Source organism: Eretmochelys imbricata, chromosome 9 (genome assembly GCF_965152235.1).
Source record: "Eretmochelys imbricata isolate rEreImb1 chromosome 9, rEreImb1.hap1, whole genome shotgun sequence".
Classification (NCBI taxonomy): Eukaryota; Metazoa; Chordata; order Testudines; family Cheloniidae; genus Eretmochelys; species Eretmochelys imbricata.
Window position 1 is genome coordinate 8054301 of NC_135580.1, and position 18317 is coordinate 8072617.

At 48.7% G+C, this 18317-nt stretch overlaps 1 protein-coding gene across 1 annotated transcript in view; it reads left to right on the forward strand.

Moving 5' to 3' along the window:
* Positions 1-498: 498 nt before the first annotated feature.
* Positions 499-18317, forward strand: part of VWA5B2 (von Willebrand factor A domain containing 5B2) — a 36906-nt gene continuing 19087 nt past the window's right edge. The window contains exons 1-7 of the mRNA XM_077826275.1: positions 499-667; positions 2031-2192; positions 9761-9992; positions 10636-10790; positions 16811-16942; positions 17486-17610; positions 17832-18008. Coding sequence (XP_077682401.1) covers positions 529-667; positions 2031-2192; positions 9761-9992; positions 10636-10790; positions 16811-16942; positions 17486-17610; positions 17832-18008 — 1122 coding nt within the window. The 5' untranslated portion in view covers positions 499-528. The remainder of the gene's footprint in view (positions 668-2030; positions 2193-9760; positions 9993-10635; positions 10791-16810; positions 16943-17485; positions 17611-17831; positions 18009-18317) is intronic.

Below are 18317 nucleotides of genomic sequence, written 5' to 3' on the forward strand. Positions count from 1 at the left end.
TTGAATAGCTGAGGTGAGAGAGGACCAAGGCTCAGGTGAGAGTTTTAGATGAAGGTTGGGATGGAGATGAAAGGACAGTAGAGAATTTGCAGAGTACAAAGTAACAAGAACTGATTAGAACTGCGACGTGAGGGGAGAAGGGAGTTGAATGGTACCCCGGGGCTGTACACTTCGGTGATTGGGAAGATAGTGGAATTGTCAAGGGTGACAGAGAAAGGGGGCAGAGGAGAGAGTTTGAGAGGAAAGCTGAGAAGATCCAGGATAGCAAAGCATCATGGAAGCCCAAGAAGCAGAGAGAGGGGGTGAGAAGGAATTGAGGAAGGAAGAATACTGTAAAGTCACCAGCTTCATTGGGCAATATTCTAATCTTGCGGTTGACTTATTCCAGACTTCTGAAGCTCTCCTGATAGTTAAAGACAGTATTCAGTCTGACCTCTCCTTGCCTCCAAACTTCAATGCTTGCTTGTGTTGTTTCACCTTCTCTTGATAGCTCCAGCTGGCAGGACCTGGTAGCTGTGCCTAGAGACCATGCCAGGATTGTATTCTCTAGCTACCTGGACAGCTCTCCCTCTGAAGAGCTCATGCGTAAAGGCCTGTGCCAACGGGTACTCCCTGGGAGTCACTGCTCACCTCACTTACATCAACTCAGAGGAGGATCCTGTAGAAGGTAAGATGCGTCTATCTAGAGCTAAAGAATAAGTTGTACCTACTTAACTAGCAGATTGCTGGTATATAGGAGCAGATCTGACCTGTCTTGGTGTGGAGCAGTGCTGCACTCACCCTCCTCTACCTGTTCATCTTTAGTCTCTTGAACTCTTGCCTTTACTTAGTGAGCTAAAGGAGGAGACCCACTAGGACAATCCGTATACAGAACTAGTATACGCAGAACCAAACCCAGCATGTTCCCATAGGAGGCAGTGGAATACGCATGTTTGAACCAGGACATGAATGCTAGATTGGCAGAAGGATCCTTCCCAAACCTAGCACAGCCCATGAGTAAGGGCTTGTCTGCATTGGCACTTCTCAGCGTTGCAACTTTCTCGCTCAGGGGTGTGAAAAAACACCCCCCCGCGAGTGCTGCAGGTTTCAGCGCTGTAAAGTGCCAGTGTAGACAGAGCCGCGCTCCCAATGCTGGTAGCTCTTCCCCTCGTGGAGGTGGTTTTTCTAGAGCGCAGCTACACGGGCCGCAGCAGCGCTTTAACATTGCCAGTGAAGATGTGCCCTAAGAAGAGGTGGAAGCACTGGGCTTTCCTTCTTCCTCACCATATCATAGGTGAATCTGAGCTGGTTTGTATCCAGGAGGCACTGATCCAGTCACCTTTCAACAAGGTGACAAATAGCCAGGCTGTTGTGCATTTAAATGGCTAGGCACACTCTTATGCATTAAGTAGATACTAAAATGGATCTAGAGCAGTTTCCTAGTTTCCTTACTGCACCCTGAAGGTTAAAAATCCCTTGTTGGAGGACTGGTTAGCTCAGAGGGGACTGGAACTGGGATACAAAACCTTGCATCACTAGGTCAACTGCTCCATTCTGTCCACGTTGGGAGTAGTGACCAAAAGTCGTTTCCATGTGTTGGCTGTTCAGTGGTTTAGGAGGTGAAGTGAGTTAGTGAGTCTCGGTCCAATTTCCAGAGGGCAGATGTCCACATCACAAAAGCCACCATCAGATTTGACCCCCTTGTTGGGAGCTATGGACCGAATAAACAAACTGAGTCTGAACTCTTCTCTCCACAATAGAAGGGTTGCCTTCAGAGCAGAGATAAGACATGTTAGGGAGTGTGGAACATGGGAGAAGCTGATGTTGCAATTGCCGGTGCTGTAGCAGCGCTGTGGATAAATGGAGGTGGATGCTCTTCAGGACCTTTCACCAGCACTAAAGCAGAATATGTGGTGAAGAGCTAATACATCACGTAGTGCAGGCTGGGAATGTTGAGCCTAAGGTTGGAATCTATTCTGAGTCAGGCTGGTTTCTGTCTGGTAGCTCTTGCGATCTCAGCCTCAGAATTCTTTCTCTGCTGCCCCCTAAAGGTGTGTTCATCTATCCCCTGGAGGAGTCTGAGGTGGTAGTGGGTTTTGAAGCTGTGACAGGAAGCAGAAGCATCACCTTCCAGATCCAGAATCGACACCGAGCAGAGGACTGCTGCATTAACTGCAGCCCCAGTTTGGGCCAGCCATTGCTCTGCGCCAACGGTAAGTATGCTGGGTGGTGTGACGTCACCTAGCCTAATTAGGACAAGGGTGTGGCTAAAATGATGTTGAAGCCAAGGGTTGCTCAAATAAAATAAGCATAGATGGAAACCAAGAGCTTCCTGAGGGCTGAGAAGTTACCTGTAGCATAGGTGCTGACTTTTATTTTTCCAGGTGGGTGCTCTGCCCCACTCAAGACCCCGCCCTCCCTCCACCTCTTCCTGCCCCCGACCTCAGAAATCTTGACTACTAGTGCCCCTCTGCCATGTACATTGGCCAAACCGGACAGTCTCTACGCAAAAGAATAAATGGACACAAATCTGACATCAGGAATCATAACATTCAAAAACTGGTAGGAGAACACTTCAACCTCTCTGGCCACTCAGTAAAAAACTTAAGGGTGGCAATTTTGCAACAGAAAAGCTTTAAAACAGACTCTAACGAGAAACTGCTGAGCTTGAATTAATATGCAAACTAGATACCATTAACTTGGGTTTGAATAGAGACTGGGAGTGGCTGGGTCATTACACATATTGAATCTACTTCCCCATGTTAAGTATCCTCACACCTTCTTGTCAACTGTCTAAATGGGCCATCTTGATTATCACTACAAAAGTTTTTTTCTCCTGCTGATGATAGCTCATCTTAATTAATTAGCCTCTTATAGTTTGTATGGCAACTTCCACCTTCTCTGTATATCTATCTATCTATATCTTCTTACTATATATTCCATTCTATATATTCGATGAAGTGGGCTGTAGCCCACGAAAGCTTGTGCTCTAATAAATTTGTTGGTCTCTAAGGTGTCACAAGTACTCCTGTTCTTTTTGCGGATACAGACCAACATGGCTGCTACTCTGAAACTTGACTACTAAACCAACCCTCTTAAACCAACCCTGTCGCTGTTTTCAAGACAGGGTTTTTTTGAGGGCCTCTTTCCCCCTAGCATAATGACAGGTTTCAGAGTAACAGCCGTATTAGTCTGTATTCGCAAAAAGAAAAGGAGTACTTGTGGCACCTTAGAGACTAACCAATTTATTTGAGCATAAGCTTTCGTGAGCTACAGCTCACTTCATCGGATGCATACTGGAGATGCATACTGAGTTTTCCACAGTATGCATCCGATGAAGTGAGCTGTAGCTCACGAAAGCTTATGCTCAAATAAATTGGTTAGTCTCTAAGGTGCCACAAGTACTCCTTTTCTTTTTCCCCCTTATCAGCTTTTTCTTACCCTTACCTATTCTGTTGTGCTCCCAGCACACTGTTCTATATGTACATGCAATGGTGGAAAGGAACAAATTTTCACACCCAGATCCAGTCTTTCAGCCCCACAAAGGGGAATTAGGAATGTAAAGGATCATTTCATTTTTAAAGGTGATCTGTAAAGGGGCAATAACTGAGACTGTGCCTTTGTTTGATTTTCTTTTGATGTGTAAAGAACGCATGAAGATTTGGGGGTCCTAGGTGTTTTTTGTTTTGTTAATGTGTTTGTTTGTTTTGTGGAGTGAAGATACATTTATGTTGCCACCTTTTATATTAAAAATGCAGGTCCTGTCTAGCCTGGGGGACTCATGCTTTGGGTTTGTCTAGACTAGAGTTGGTGGTCCTGTTATAATTTGAACTAATTGACTGTGAATGCTAATTGTGTTAATAACTGAGGCTCTCCACAATGTTCTGGAGCACAAAGTTTTGTGGTTTGCTCAGGCTGAGCCCCCATGTCCTGATACTCTGCAAATGTTTGCATCTAGATTAGCATTTACAGACACTTAACAAGCAATTGGCAATCAATTACATCAGGAGAACAAATGCTAGTCCAGACAAAGCCTATGATAATAGGAGAACTAGTGAAATTATAACGTCAAGAGAGTCAAGAGACAGAAAATGGAACAATGGAGAGGGGAAGGGATTTTAAATCACACTTTGAAAAACTGTTTTGTCTGATTTTGTTAACACCTATTTAACTTCCATGCCAAATGAGTATTTTGGATAAAGGATGCATGGGTGCAAGAGAGGGATGAGAGAGACAAATTTGCCCCCAGATTTTTACTATCCTGGGGGGACAGGACAGTCACCCCCTTGCCCAATGGCACTACTGTGGACAGACCCTTCCCCACCAGAGCAGAGCAGCTCAGCACTGGCAGAAATGTAGGAAGGCAGTGGTAGTGATTCTGCATGCCCCATCACCTCCAAATTGTGCCCATGGTGGCCTCCCCTCTCCTGCCACTGCAGTGGGCCCTACACACCCCCAGCCAGGCTCCCTCTTTCTGGACTCACCTAGTGCTGCCTGCATTTGGAGCTGGCTGGGAGCTGGAGCCTGCCCAGGAGATCTACATAGGAGGCGGGGCCACCCAACCCAGGTAAGCAAGATCTCACTGCTGCTCATGAGGCTGGACTTCTGCAGAGCAGAGGGAACCCTGTGCTCCCCCCATCCCCAACCCTGTCTGGAGCAGCTCCCTGAGGCTGCTGGAGGAGGGGTCCCACCCCCCACTGAGGGCTGAAAAGTAGGACTGGGTCAGCCTCTGCTGCAGCCAGTCCAGAGGCTGCAGAACAGCTGATAGGCAGGGGGGGCTGCATTTGGGGAGCCCGCCAAACAGCTGATTAGTGCAGTAGCCTACCAGCTGATTGGTGTAGGCAGGGCTACTTAGGAACTGCTGATCCCTGGCTGGGGCTGCAGCACCACTGTTGCTGGTGGGTGCTAAGCACCCACTAATTTTTTTTCGTGTGTGCTCCAGGGCTGGAGTATCCATGGAGTCGGCGTCTATGTCATGTAGCTTTCAAGGCTGTCTTTGTGCTTCTGGGTGTTAGCTGGGGTGGGGGATTTCAACCTCCCCTGAAAAGCAATGCTTTCGTCGATGCACAGTGTGGTTGCAATATTGGTAGATATCCCAGTGTGCAACTTGCTGCCATCCAGCGCATTGTCCTTTGGGAAATGTTAGCAATGCATGGTGGGACAGAAAGGAGCGGCACAGGGGTCACCGGGATTAAGGGGTCAACTACCCAGTGTGCAGCTGTCTTCATCCCATAATGTCATCTGTATCCCATATTTTTTGCACCTTTTTAAAAAATCCCATGAACCCTTCTCACAGTCTGCCATCTCTGACATAAGCATGAAACCTGCATAGCTCTGCACTATTGTCATGAGTGTTGCAAACACAGGATGCATGGCCTTCCGGTATTTGCAGAGCCGTAAGAAGAATGGAATCTGTGGGGAATGTGATGATTTCTTGGAGGACAAAGATTGCTGTGGGACATAATGAGAACCAATTAAAGCTTGTAGGTGATATTCACGGAGCAGTTGCAGATGATGGAGAGCCACTTTTGGGCATGAGGAATGAGCACTGACAGGTGGGAACACATCGTAATGCAGGTTGGGATGAGGATCAGTGGCTGCAGAATTTTCGGATGCACAAGGCCACATTCCTGGATCTGTGTGCCAACCTCGCCCCAGCCCTTTGCACAGGGATGCCAAAATGAGAGCTTCACTGAGAGTGGAGAGGCGAATGATAATTGCACTCTGGAGACTGACAACTCCAGATTGCTACCGGTCAGTGGGAAATCATTTTGGAATTGGGAAATGCACTGTGGGGGCTGTTGTCAGGCAAGTATGCAGGGCCATTAATTGTTTCCTGCTACACAGGACTGTGACTCTTGGCAGTTTGTAGGACACAGTGGATGGATTTGGAGAAATGGGGTTCCCAAGCTGGCGTGGAGCGATAGATGGCATGCATCTCCCTATTTAGGCACTAGAGCACCTTGCCCCAGAGTACATCAACACAAATGGCTACTTGTCTATGATTATACAAGCATTGATGGATCACCAGGGATGCTTCACTGACATCAGTGTTGGCTTGTTAGGGAAGGTGCATGATGCTGGCATCTTTAAGAACAGGACTGTTCAGAAAGCTACAAGCAGGTACTTTCTTTCCCGACCAGCGTATTGCCAATAGTGATCCTGGGGGATCCACCTACCAGTTGTCCTCTGGCTTATGAAGCCATACCCCAGGCATCTCAACAGCACCAAGGAAAGATTTAATTACTGGCTCAGCACATGCATAATGACAGTTGAATGTGCTCTCGGTAGATTGAAGGGATGCTGGTGCTGTTTACTCACAAGATGAGATCTCAGTGACAAAAATCCCAATGATTATAGCTGCCTGCTGTGTCCTGCATAATATCTGTGAAGCAAACGGGGGAAAAGTTGCAGCTGGGGTGGAGTCTGTCTGAGTTTTAACAGCCACATTCACAGGCTATTAGAAGAGCTCAGTTCAGAGCTATACGGTTCATAGAGGCTTTGAAGGAGCACTTTAACAGTGGGATCACAGTAATGCATTGTGGTGTATTGTGCTGTACCTCACTCTGCTATTTGTGGGCCTGTTAGAAATGGTGTGGTGCTTGGTGTACATCTATGACTATAACACTGTCAATGCACCTAATAATTTTGCAGTGCTTGGTGTACATTTATGGTTATTACACTGTGTGTGTATGATCCTACGAGTTATTTCACACTCGGGGGTGAAAGTGAGCCGGTACGGGCCGATATGGCATACCGGTAAGAACCCGCACCAGACCATACCCAGCCCACATTAAAGCGCTGCTGACCCTGCCCCTTTTGCCTTTTGCAGGGGTTTAACGTTGCTGCGCCCCCCACCCCCCCTATGTTGGCAGCCCTGGGCTGCCAACGGGGTAGGTGGGGGGGGGCGCAGCAACGTTAAATCGCTACCACAGCAAAGGACGCTGCAGTGCTTTAATGTCCCTGCCCCTTTTGCCCCCGCCCCACCCCCCCGGACGTTGATGGGTTGGGGGGGGACAAAAGGAGCAGCTGCCCTGTGGCTATCAATTTAAAAGGGCCCGGGGCTCCGGACGCCGCTGCTGCTACTGCAGCAGCAGCGGCAGGAGCCCCGGGCCCTTTAAATCAATACAGGAGCCCTGGGTGGCGCGGGCCAGGCGGCCTAGAAGGGCTGGCTGGGGGATGCTGACCCCCCAGCCCTGCCCTTTCTGCCAGAGGCCTCGCCCCTTCTGGGGGCCAGAGTTGCCCCAGCACTGTACTGGTAAGTGTCCTGACTCACTTTCACCCCTGGTCACACTGTAAAGTAGTTAGTAAGTAGGTGCTTTCAGAACAGCTAGGCACTCTGCAGCATATGTTGGAAGCTAATAAAGATGAACTATTTTCCAAATAATATAATTTTATTCAATAGCAAAACCAGTACAAAGAAAAATCTGTGCAATTTAAAAGCAAATACATTAACAACTTAATAAATTAATGGAACATAACTTAGCAAGGGAAAGACCATTCGTGTCCTACCTACGCACATTTACCTACTCATACAGCAACTGTGGCTTTCACAGGTCAGTGTATGTGAAGCAATGGTTGTCCTTTATGTCCCCTGGGGTGGACTGGTGAGGTAGAGATGTGCCCCCTGATGCCAGGTGGAAAGTTAGGGGTGTGTGTAGAGAGGTGTAATGGAGTTCTCCAGGGATGGCAAAGGGAGGTATGCCTGTGATTGTTGACCCTGTAGGTCCACAAGAGTCTGCAGCATCTGTATTTGCTGCCAGAGAAGCCTTATTATAGCTTGATGCATCTCTCTCTCCTTTCCCTGCTGGGACTCCTGGGCCTTTCTCCTGTCTTCCCTTTCCTTCTTCAGGCTGTCTGCAATGTTCACCCTCCAGGCCCTTTGCTCACAGTCTGATGCACCACTGGCTTGGAGGATCTCATTGAACATGTCATCCCGAGTAATTTTCTTTCTCCTCCGCATCTGGCTCAGCCATTCCAAAGGTGTAGCGGGAGAACCTGCAGGTAAAACACACGAAGGTACCATTGTCACTATAGTCACAACAGAAAGTGAAAGTTAAGATTCATAGCTCCCTTCTCTTTCTCCAATAAAGTTTTAAACAAGGCATACTTATTGACAATTCTGCTTTGGAGAGCTTGTGCATGGCGCCACTCACAGTACCAGCCATGGTGAGTATGGCTCGCCAGGGGCGAGGAAAAGGAGGAGGAATTGCTCAGTTGCATGAAACTATGAGTATAGGCCAGTGGTTTTCAACCTTTTTCATTTGCAAATCCATAAAAAATTTCAAACAGAGGTGAACCCCTTTGGAAATCTTAGACAAGTTGAAAACCACTATTCTATAGTAACAACAACCTTTCATGTACCCTTACACGTAGACCACAGGTTGAAAACCACTGGTATAGGCCAATGGCACTGAATACTGGCACCATTTTCCATAGATGGTGGTGGTTTAACTGATATCTTGTTACTGAAGGTAACAAAGGCAGAGAGAGCACAGCTGCTGCTAGTGTCCTGAAACTGCCCAAGACTGTATGCTGCTAGCCTGTATACTGCAATGGTGCCTGCTGAAATTAACGCTGACTGGTGTGGGAAAGGGTCCTTCCATGGAGGAAGACATAAGGCTGCCATCCCTAGAAACCTTCAAGAGAGGATTGCAGAGTACCTCCATGAAAGTTTTATCAAGCTCTCTCAGGAGGATTCAAGGGACATCCCTGTGTACATACCCGCACTGTCCACACGCTGATGGACAGTCTTGCCTAACTCGCTTTTCATGACACAAGCCTGTGGCTTGGGCTCCACGGAGGTATCCATGGTGGTGTGCAGGATAGTGTTGGGATCTCTGCTAAGTATGATATGCAGCTCTTTGTAAAAGTGGCCCGTCTGTGGCTCGGCACCGGATCAACTGTTGGCCTCCCTGGCCTTTGATATGCCTGCCGCAATTTCTTTGCTTTCACACGACACTGCTGCTGGTCCCTTCTGCATCCCCCAGGCAATCTGCTTATAGATATCCATGTTTCTATGGCTGGTCCAGAGCGTCTTTTCCCCACAGGCCCAGGAGATCCAGTACCTCCTTTCTGTTCTAAGCTGGAGTGCATCTGGAGCATGTAGCCAGCATGATCAGCTGGGGAGTTGCACACAACAAAAGAGAGCTGCTAGGTGTGCTTGCCAAGCTGGACAATCAGGGAAAGACATTTCAAAAATTCATGGAGCTTTAAAGGGGAGGGAGGCCTTCCAGTCTCTGTGATCCCTGGGCAGTGGAATTCACAATTATGACCAGAACTCTCAGTGTCGGGCATTGTGGGACAGCTGCTGGAGGACTGTTAGGGTCAACATAAGTAATGCAGTGTCTACACTCACACTGAATTGACATCAGTACATCGACCATGGCTCAATGCTGCTCAGGGAGGAGGTGTTACTGCATCACTGTAACGGGGCACTTACATTAGTGGGAGACAAGCTCAAGTGTAGACACGTACACAAATAGGTCAACGCATGGTGGCTTACATCAGCTTCACTTTATAGTGAGACCAGACCTTAGACTAAATTTCTAGGGGCAAGGACTGTGTCTTTTTATATGTTTGTACATTGCTAAGCACACTGATAATACTTAATGTATAATGAATAATAATCCCCCTGGCCTCACTATTTCAGTTTGGGACTGTCCATGGCTGAGGGCCTAATCCCCTGTCCTGGTGCTGGTCTGTAACTGCAAATACCAGCTTGATGCTCTAAATGCCTGTTCTGTGGAAACTGCCTGCTGACTGTTCCTTTCCTGCCCAGGTCACCTAATCCTTGATGAAGATTTAGAGCGTTCTACCTTCATTCTCAGCACGGGCCCCATTGGGCCCTCAGAAATCCTGACTGTAGTCTTCACCAGCAGCCAGGAGCTGTCGACCCTGCCAGACGGTGCGCTCCACATTGCGTTCCCCTCCATCCTCACACCCCTCGTGGTGGCTGTCCCGGAAAATGCGAGTGAGCCGGGAGGCTTGTGTGACGACAGGTTGGCCCTATGGTGATTTTCATGGCTTTCTCGGAGTCTGTGCCATAGTGGGGGCTGAGGGGGTTATGGAAGGGGAGGGAAAGCAGAGAGGCTGTAAGGAGGGGATAAGGAGCATTGGATGGTTCTGTGGTCACCTCATTCCTGAGGAGATTTCCAGAATGCACCTTAACTTCACCAAACCTGAACACAGAGTCTCACGCTAGAGGGTTTTCCCAGGTCTTCCCAGTTGTGGATTCCCACATTCTCCTGTTGCTTGCTCACAGGGGGGCAGACCAGGAATTACCTGACAGGTAAATGCGGGAGGATGTTGGGGTTTAGGAAGGCGCTTCATTTTCCCTCCCTGATGAACTGTGGATCTCCACTGGCCTGAGGTGGCAGTAAAGTCCCCATGGCCTGCCTGAGATACCCAGTTGTGCACTGAAGTCTGGTGCACATCCCAGGCTATCATCAGAGGAACCTGTTAATCTCCCAGCTGCTGCAATGCCCAGGAGTGCATGGCAAGAGCTCTCTGCGCTGATAGGGAGAGAGGCTGCTGTGGATACAGGGTCTCTGCAGGCTGCTCAGCACTGCAGAGGCTAACATTCCCCAGCAGGCCAAGCCCACCCCTAGCGGGTGCTTTGCAGTCAGCTCGTGACTGACTTGTCTTTTGTTTCAGTCCCACTAGCTGCTTTGGAGCTACTGGCCTGCGAAGTGAACAGTCATTCATTGTGCCTCCCGAGAGCACAGACATCTTCAGGGGCCAGGCCTACAATCCTTTCCCCTATGAATTCTCCTTTGAGCTGCTGGTCAAGGGGCCCTGCTTGCTGGCAGGTATGAGGGTGATGTTTCTCTGTCGGCTTATTTTTCTCTCTGTTTTGGTGCGTCATCAATGCTCATGGAAGTGAAGTGTCAATAGAGCTGGACAGAGTGTGGGCAACAGCTGGCCAAGCCTCCCCCTGACAGCCCATCTAGTGTCCCTCAATCCCCACCCACAGTCCCCCCCCCTGCTATTCCAGCCCTGGGATAACAGACACACACAGCTCATTTCATGTCCCTCTATCCTGACCCACCACAGCCTGCTATTCCAGCCCTCAGCTCCTTAGATCTATCGCTTACTGATCCTACCCGTCACCTACCAAGGCTCAAATGGGGTTGCAGAGTGTGACAAAGGCCCAAAATTAAGAGCACAAAAAAATTACTATTCCATTGCGGTTATGGGATTCATTCCCTTAGTGTAAATGGCTCTCTCTGTTAACTCAGATTCATGAGTCTGTTTTTGATGGAAAGTTTCCAACAATAAAAGCTGCGGGGGGACATGTAGGTAACTCTGGGACTAAAATGAGAGATGTCCCATGAAACAAAGGCTATCTGATGATGCACCTCATTCCTGAAGACATTTCCTTTTGGTATTTAAGGGAAAAGCTACTTTCTGTCCCTCCGTCCAATCCCTTCTCCAAACCTGCTCCTTCTGCCTCCCTCCATCATTGAGCCTCATTTTGCTCCAGCTGCTGAACAATAAAACAAAAGGGTTGGGGAGCTGAACTCACATGATGTGATCCCACCATAGCCAAGGAACCTCCTGGCCTTCTCTCATGTTTACCTGGTCCGTCCAACCCGCCCCAATGTCCTTGTCTGATTTTATCTCTCCCTGGGACATGCCATCTCTGATTAAGCTTCTCAAGGCAGAGAGTAGATTATGACTATAAATGCCAAGCTGTGAACCAGTGGCATTCTCGCCGTGCTCCAATACACTCAACACAAACTTGAGAGAGGGAAAACCCATCCCAAGCTGCCTCCCCAGGGCACTCACTTAAGACAAAAGCACCCATAGATACCTCTGGCCAAAGGGCTACTGCCACTTCCATTATATCCAGCAGGAATCAATTAACATGTCCTTTGGTGTCCCGGTACCTTATAGCCAGGAGGGTCAGCTGAAGAACCCAACCACCCTGTTAAATAAGTACACCATTAATAATAGAATGAGAGCTCTTGGGTGAGTCAGGGAATGCAGGAAGGATCAAAGGGTATCTGAGGCAGGACAATAGATGAGCCAGTCCACTTACTCCTGCCCCCAAATGCCATTGCACATCATGGATTTATGGGATAGCTGGCTGAGACCAGTCAACTCACTTCACCTGGGGTGGAGTCTTAGCTGCTACCACTTAGACCCAGCAGTAAAAGCCTAGCTCTTTATTGCTTAGCCAATATCCTCCTCCACTCAGAGAAATGAAAGTGAGGAATGGCTGTGGGGAGAAGGGATGTGATGGGGATGAATTGCACAGAGATTGGAGTGTGTGCCTGAGAGGTTAGGGGAATTGATCCCATTAGTGTTGGCTCAAGGCCCATCTGTCTCTGAGGTGCCGCACTCCGGCCTCACTGTGCATCGATCTGGAGAAAATGTCTGTTGGTGCTGAGTGGTTTATAGGCCCCTCTCTGGTAGGAGGGGGAGGTATGCCAGAAAGAGAAACGTCAAGGGGTCCCAGCTGCACTGTGAGCATCCCCACCATCCTTTTTAGACCTTGAAGAGGCTCTTCTCTGCCTCCCCTGAACTACTGCCTCTGGGGGTGGGGATGTTGGCACTGAGCACTGGTGCGAATATTACACTGGGTGGTAACTAGCCAGTGGCAGTTTCAGTGGAGGCCATGCTCTGGTGAGTGTCTGTGTGTGGGGTGGCATAAGGGTGAGCAGGAAGGGATGCTCAGGGAAGACTCTGGCCAAGTGGGATGGGCAGAGGGCTCTCAGCAGATAGCCTGTGGCTTTCTTCTATACTGTCCCTTATGCGCAGAGCCCCTTTTCTTCCACTTCCACCCTCTCCTCCTTCAGTCTCTCCTCAAAACTCGCTTCCTCCTTCTGCGAGGCCTCCAAACCTTAACCTTCCCTCTTAGCAAATGTGTTTAACCCCGTGCCCCTGTGTGAGCGTAAGTGCTTGTGCTCATGGCTGTGTGTGTGTGAGCGTGTGTGTTTGCATGCACTTGTGTAAGCATACGTGCGTGTGTGCGCATCTGTGTGCACGCATGAATGCTTGTCTCTGGGTGTGAGCACATGTGCATGCATGGCTCTATGTGTGCGTTGCACCTGTGTTTGAATGTGCCTGTGTGTGTGTATGTGTTGGTATAAATACTCCTGTGTATGGAAGCATGGGTGTGTGCACATTTGGGTGTGAGTACTTGCATATGAATGAAGTTCTGGAACAGTCTTCCATGGGGAGCAGTGGAGGCAACAAACCTAACTGGTTTCAAGACTGAGCTTGATGGGTTTATGGAGGGGATTGCCTACCATGGCATATGGCCCATCCGCGACTGCTAGTAGCAAATAATCCCACTGGCCGGAGATGGACCCTAAATGGGAGGGCTCTGAGTTACTACAGAGAATTCTTTCCCAGGTGTCTGGCTGGTGGATCTTGCCCACATGCTCAAGTTCAAACTGATTGGCAGATTTGTGGCTGCAAAGGAATTTTCCCCCAGGTCAGATTGGCAGAGACCTTGGGGTTTTTTTTTGCCTTCCTTTGTAGTGTAGGGCACGGGTCACTTGCTGATTTGAACTAGAGTAAATGGTGGATTCTCTGTAACTTGAAGTCTTTAAATCATGATTTGAGACTTCAGTAATTCAGCCAGAGGTTATGGGTCTAGTATAGACAGGGGCGTGCACAAGAGGGGGCAAGCAGGGGCACATGTGCCCCGAATAATCAGCAGGGGCACAGAACTACTCTAGGGTTAAGGTGGGGAGAGCCAGCTCCTCGAGGAGAGAGCCAGCTTCTCCAGTTCCAGGGACATTGGGGGCAGGGAGAGATAGAACGTGCCCCTCCAAAAGTGGTCAGATTTTTATTCCTGCGCATACCTCTGAGTACAGGATTGGGTGGGTGAGGTTCTGTGGCCAGCAATGTGCAGGAGGTCAGACTAGGTGATCACAATGGTCCCTTTTGGCCTTAAAGTCTATGAGTCTATGTGTGACAGTGAAAGGAGGCTGATGGGAAGTCCTGAGGGGGAAGGATAATTTTGCCCCTCTGCCAAGCAATACCAGATTTTCAGGGCCTTGCCTAATGATGTTAGCCAAACATAACATTTCTGCAGAGAAGGACCTAGGGGTGACAGTGGACGAGAAGCTGGATATGAGTCAACAGTGTGCCCTTGTTGCCAAGAAGGCCAATGGCATTTTGGGGCGTATAAGAAGGGGCATTGCCAGCAGATCGAGGGACGTGATCCTTCCCCTCTATTCGACACTGGTGAGGCCTCATCTGGAGTACTGTGTCCAGTTTTGGGCCCCACACTACAAGAAGGATATGGAGAAATTGGAGAGAGTCCAGCGAAGGGCAACAAAAACGATTAGGGGTCTGGAACACATGACTTATGAGGAGAGGCTGAGGGAACTGGGATTGTTTAGTCTATGGAAGAGAAGAATGAGGGAGGATTTGATAGCTGCTTTTAACTACCTGAAAGGTGGATCCAAAGAGGATGGATCTAGACTATTCTCAGTGATAGCAGATGACAGGACAAGGAGTAATGGTCTCAAGTTGCAGTGGGGGAGATTTAGGTTGGATATTAGGAAAAACTTTTTCACTAGGAGGGTGGTGAAACACTGGAATGCGTTGCCTAGGGAGGTGGTGGAATCCCCTTCCTTAGAAGTTTTTAAGGTCAGGCTTGACAAAGCCCTGGCTGGGATGATTTAGTTGGGATTGGTCCTGCTCTGGGCAGGGGGTTGGACTAGATGGCCTCCAGAGGTCCCTTCCAACTCTGTTATTCTATGATAACCCCCAAGTATGAATGTGCCTGAGTGTGTGTGTGTATGTGTTGGAGGCTAGTAAATGAGAAAATTCTGTCCATTTCAGTTTGACAGACCCTTCCTCCCTCTCATGGTATGGATCTGTTTTATTTTAGCAGAGCTGGTAGTGTGGCCTGGAGTTAAGGTTGCATAAACTTTCCATTATAAGACCCTGTTTTCAGTTGCTTATAACTTTACCAGACTTTAAGTATTTAGGCTGAAATTTTCCATACCAGATGTCTGCCTCAGCCTGAGTTGTTTTGAAACATTTCTGCTGAAATGGTTTGCCTGTTTCCAAGAGTGAGATTAGGGGAAAATACATTGTTTGTCCAGACCAAAAATGCAGCCTTAATTTGGCCTCTTTTGCATATGCATTGTGGTACAGTCTTTAATCACATGATCACATACTACAGCTTCATTCACTGCCACAGAATGGACAGTGCTTTGGGAATGAATCAGGGTTGGCTGTAGTCTGTCGGACCCCTGCCTCGTTTGTTGCAGAAGTAGGAAGTTGAGTAGTGGATGAGGCAGGGGACTGCAGGACAAGAAAGGATGGTCTCATGGTTAAGGTAACTGAATGTCTCCCTGGAGAACTGGATTCTATCCCTGCCTCTGCCCCTGAGTTCCTAGGTGATTCTGGGAAAGTCACTTAAACCAAAATGTTCATGGTTGGCCACTAATTGTGTGTTGCTCCTTTTCTGGATGCCCAGCGTGAGACATCTATGGCCAGATGTGTAGAGTGCTCAGAATGGCAGCTGTAGACTGTTGGAGCTGTGCTGTGCTTTGAACATATAAAGTCCTGGTACTCTGGAAAATCAGGCCACAGGTGTCTCACATTGGGCCCCCCAAAGTAGTGGACACTTGACAATTTTAGCCTTAATTGTTCTGTGCCTCAATTCCCCATCTGTAGAATGAGCATGATAATAGCACCTATTCCCACAGGTGTGTTGTGAAGATAAATTAAAGAAAGATTGTGCAGCCCTCAGATACAAAGGTGAGAGCATCATAAAAACTCTCAGGAGAGAATGAGCAGTTTTGAATTCAGGGCAGGGTTTGAATGGTATGGAGTAAATAAGGTCTGGGGCAAATCACTGAATGGTGGGATAAAAAATATTGAATAATTTCTCATTCACTCAATGAGGCAGAGGTCCTGTGGAAAAAATCATATGTGATCATGCAGTTAAAGATTGTATCATAATGCATGTGCACAAGGGGGCTGAATTCAGATTGCAAAGGCAACCTGAGTTCTGACACTTCCTAACTTTTCAGTGCTTGACTTGCAACCTTAGTGTTCTTTTAGCATAGATTTTGGATGTTATTATTATCTATTTGCAGTTACTCCAGATATCTCTGTAAGTCTTCTGCGGAGGAGGAACAGCAGGGTCTAGGGGAGAGAAAGAATTGGCGTAACAGGCCACAAGTATTCAAAAAAATAAAAAAGGCACCCAGCTGATGCAACAGGGAATTAGATTATGTTTGCCCTGCAAAAAAAAATCTGCAGCAACAATTCTCAGCTGCGGTCTGCAGACTCAGGCTCACTGCTATGGTGCTAAAAACAGCAGTGTAGACGTTCCCACTGGGCTGGAGCTTGGTCTCCGAAACCTAGCAAGGGGGATGGGTCTTAGAGCCTGAGCTCCAGCCCAAGTGGCAACATCTATGCTACGCTGCTATTTTTAGCACCGTAGCTCAAGCCCGAGTCTGTATACCCAGGTGCTGAGACTCGCCATCACAGGGTTGACATACCCTAAGTGCCTTGGGATGATGTCTGGATATAAAAGCCACAATGATGATCCAGAGCTGAGACTAGATGATTTAGGCCCAGATTTTTAAAGGTATTTAGGCGTTTCTGTGCATCAGTGTTGCGACATCTACCTGATATAGGTGCCTAAATCCCATCAACAGTCAATGTGATTTTGTCTCCTAAATGCCTTTTGAAAATGAAATTTAGGCTCCTAAATTGGTTAGGTGTTACAACACTGAGTGCAGCAATGCCTGAGTACCTTTAAAAACAACAAATCATGGGCCTTACCCCTATCTCCCTAAGCCCCTTAGTAGCTGTAACTTCTGCTTCTTATTCTTCCTCTGCCCTGCAGGCTTGGAGAGCCCATCACATGCCCTACGGGCTGATGCAAATCCCTATGCCAACTCTGCCTCCACCATTTGTGTTACCTTGGCAGAGGGTCACCAATGTGACAGGAGTTTGGAGATTATCTTGTACCCCTGTGGTAAGAGGAACAAGTGAACCAACATTACTCTGGGAGCATGTTTTTAACTTGGAGTCCACAGTTAGGGTAAAGGAAGCACTGCAGGGAAAATTCAGGAGGCACTGACTCTGGGAGCTCAAGGCCTCTCCTAGCAGGAGCGCTAGCTGTGGGAAGCTCCTGGTTACTACAGTTCAAGACTCTTCCAGCTGGTGGTGCTGTGGAGAAGGGAGCAGGCATGCTAAGCATGGGGAAGCTCTCCATTGTTTAATTCTCTGCCTCTCCTAGCTGGGGGTGCTGCCAGTGGAGTAAACCCCAATTCTCTTACATGGAGTCATATTTAGTATTTCAGAGGCTTTTTCCATTCACCAGTCCTAGAAGACTGTGTCAGGGGCCCATTCTGTTCTGCAGCCCACTTCAAAAGGGAGAGGGCCCAGCACCTCGCCCAGCACCTCACTTCCCAATTGCTGGGTCCTCATGACTCTAAGTTCTGAGGAGCACCAGGAAGTGTCCCAGGGCCATAGGATGGGAGCTACTGACTTCTCTGATGTTTGTCCTTTTGCCCAGAGCCCCATTGCCCTCACCTGGTCATTGAGGAAGGTGCCATGACTTACCAGGAGTATGAGGCACACATCAGGAGTCGTCGGGATTACGTGCGAATCGCCAAGAAGGACAGTGATCGGGAGAGACAGGTGACCAGCCTCGGAGGGTCTTCAGCAGGGTGGTCCTGGAGGGGGAGGTGTCCCAGCCAGTTAGAGGACTGGGATGGGAGAAGGTCTGGGAGAAGTCTGAGACTCAAAGGAAACAGCTGTCCTGGGCGAGGATGTGTGAGGCTCAAAGGGAAGTGCCTGTGGAAGGGGGATGTGAGGCTTGAGGATCCCACCCCACTCCCATCTCTCTCTCGTGCTCACAGGTGGCCTTCGTTCAGAAGCGATTCCACAAAGACATCTTCCACAACCCGGTCCTGATGCTGAACTTCTGCCCTGAGGTGGGCAGTGTGCCCACTGACCTCCAGACGGTCACCCGGGAAATCCTCTTCCTCATTGACCAGAGCGGCAGCATGAGTGGCCCCAACATCATCAGGATCAAGGTCAGGGGGAAAAGGGCCCAGCTTGGGGACAGGCGGCATAAGATGCACCTAGGGGAAGAAAGCCAGGAACAAGCAGTGGCCAGGATGGCTCCAAGTCCTCAGGGTGAATCACTGATGTGTCTCAAATCTTCCCATTAGGGGTGAGGTGAGAGGGAGGAAACATTAGGTCACCCTGAGCCCTCAAGATTCCTTTCCTCCTTCTCAGTGGGGCCTGATGGCACAGAGACTGTGTTAATCCCCTTGGTTGATCAGCTACTTAACAGGCAGGCTGGCTACCTCTGTTCCCTGTGCTGCTGCATTTGAGGTCAA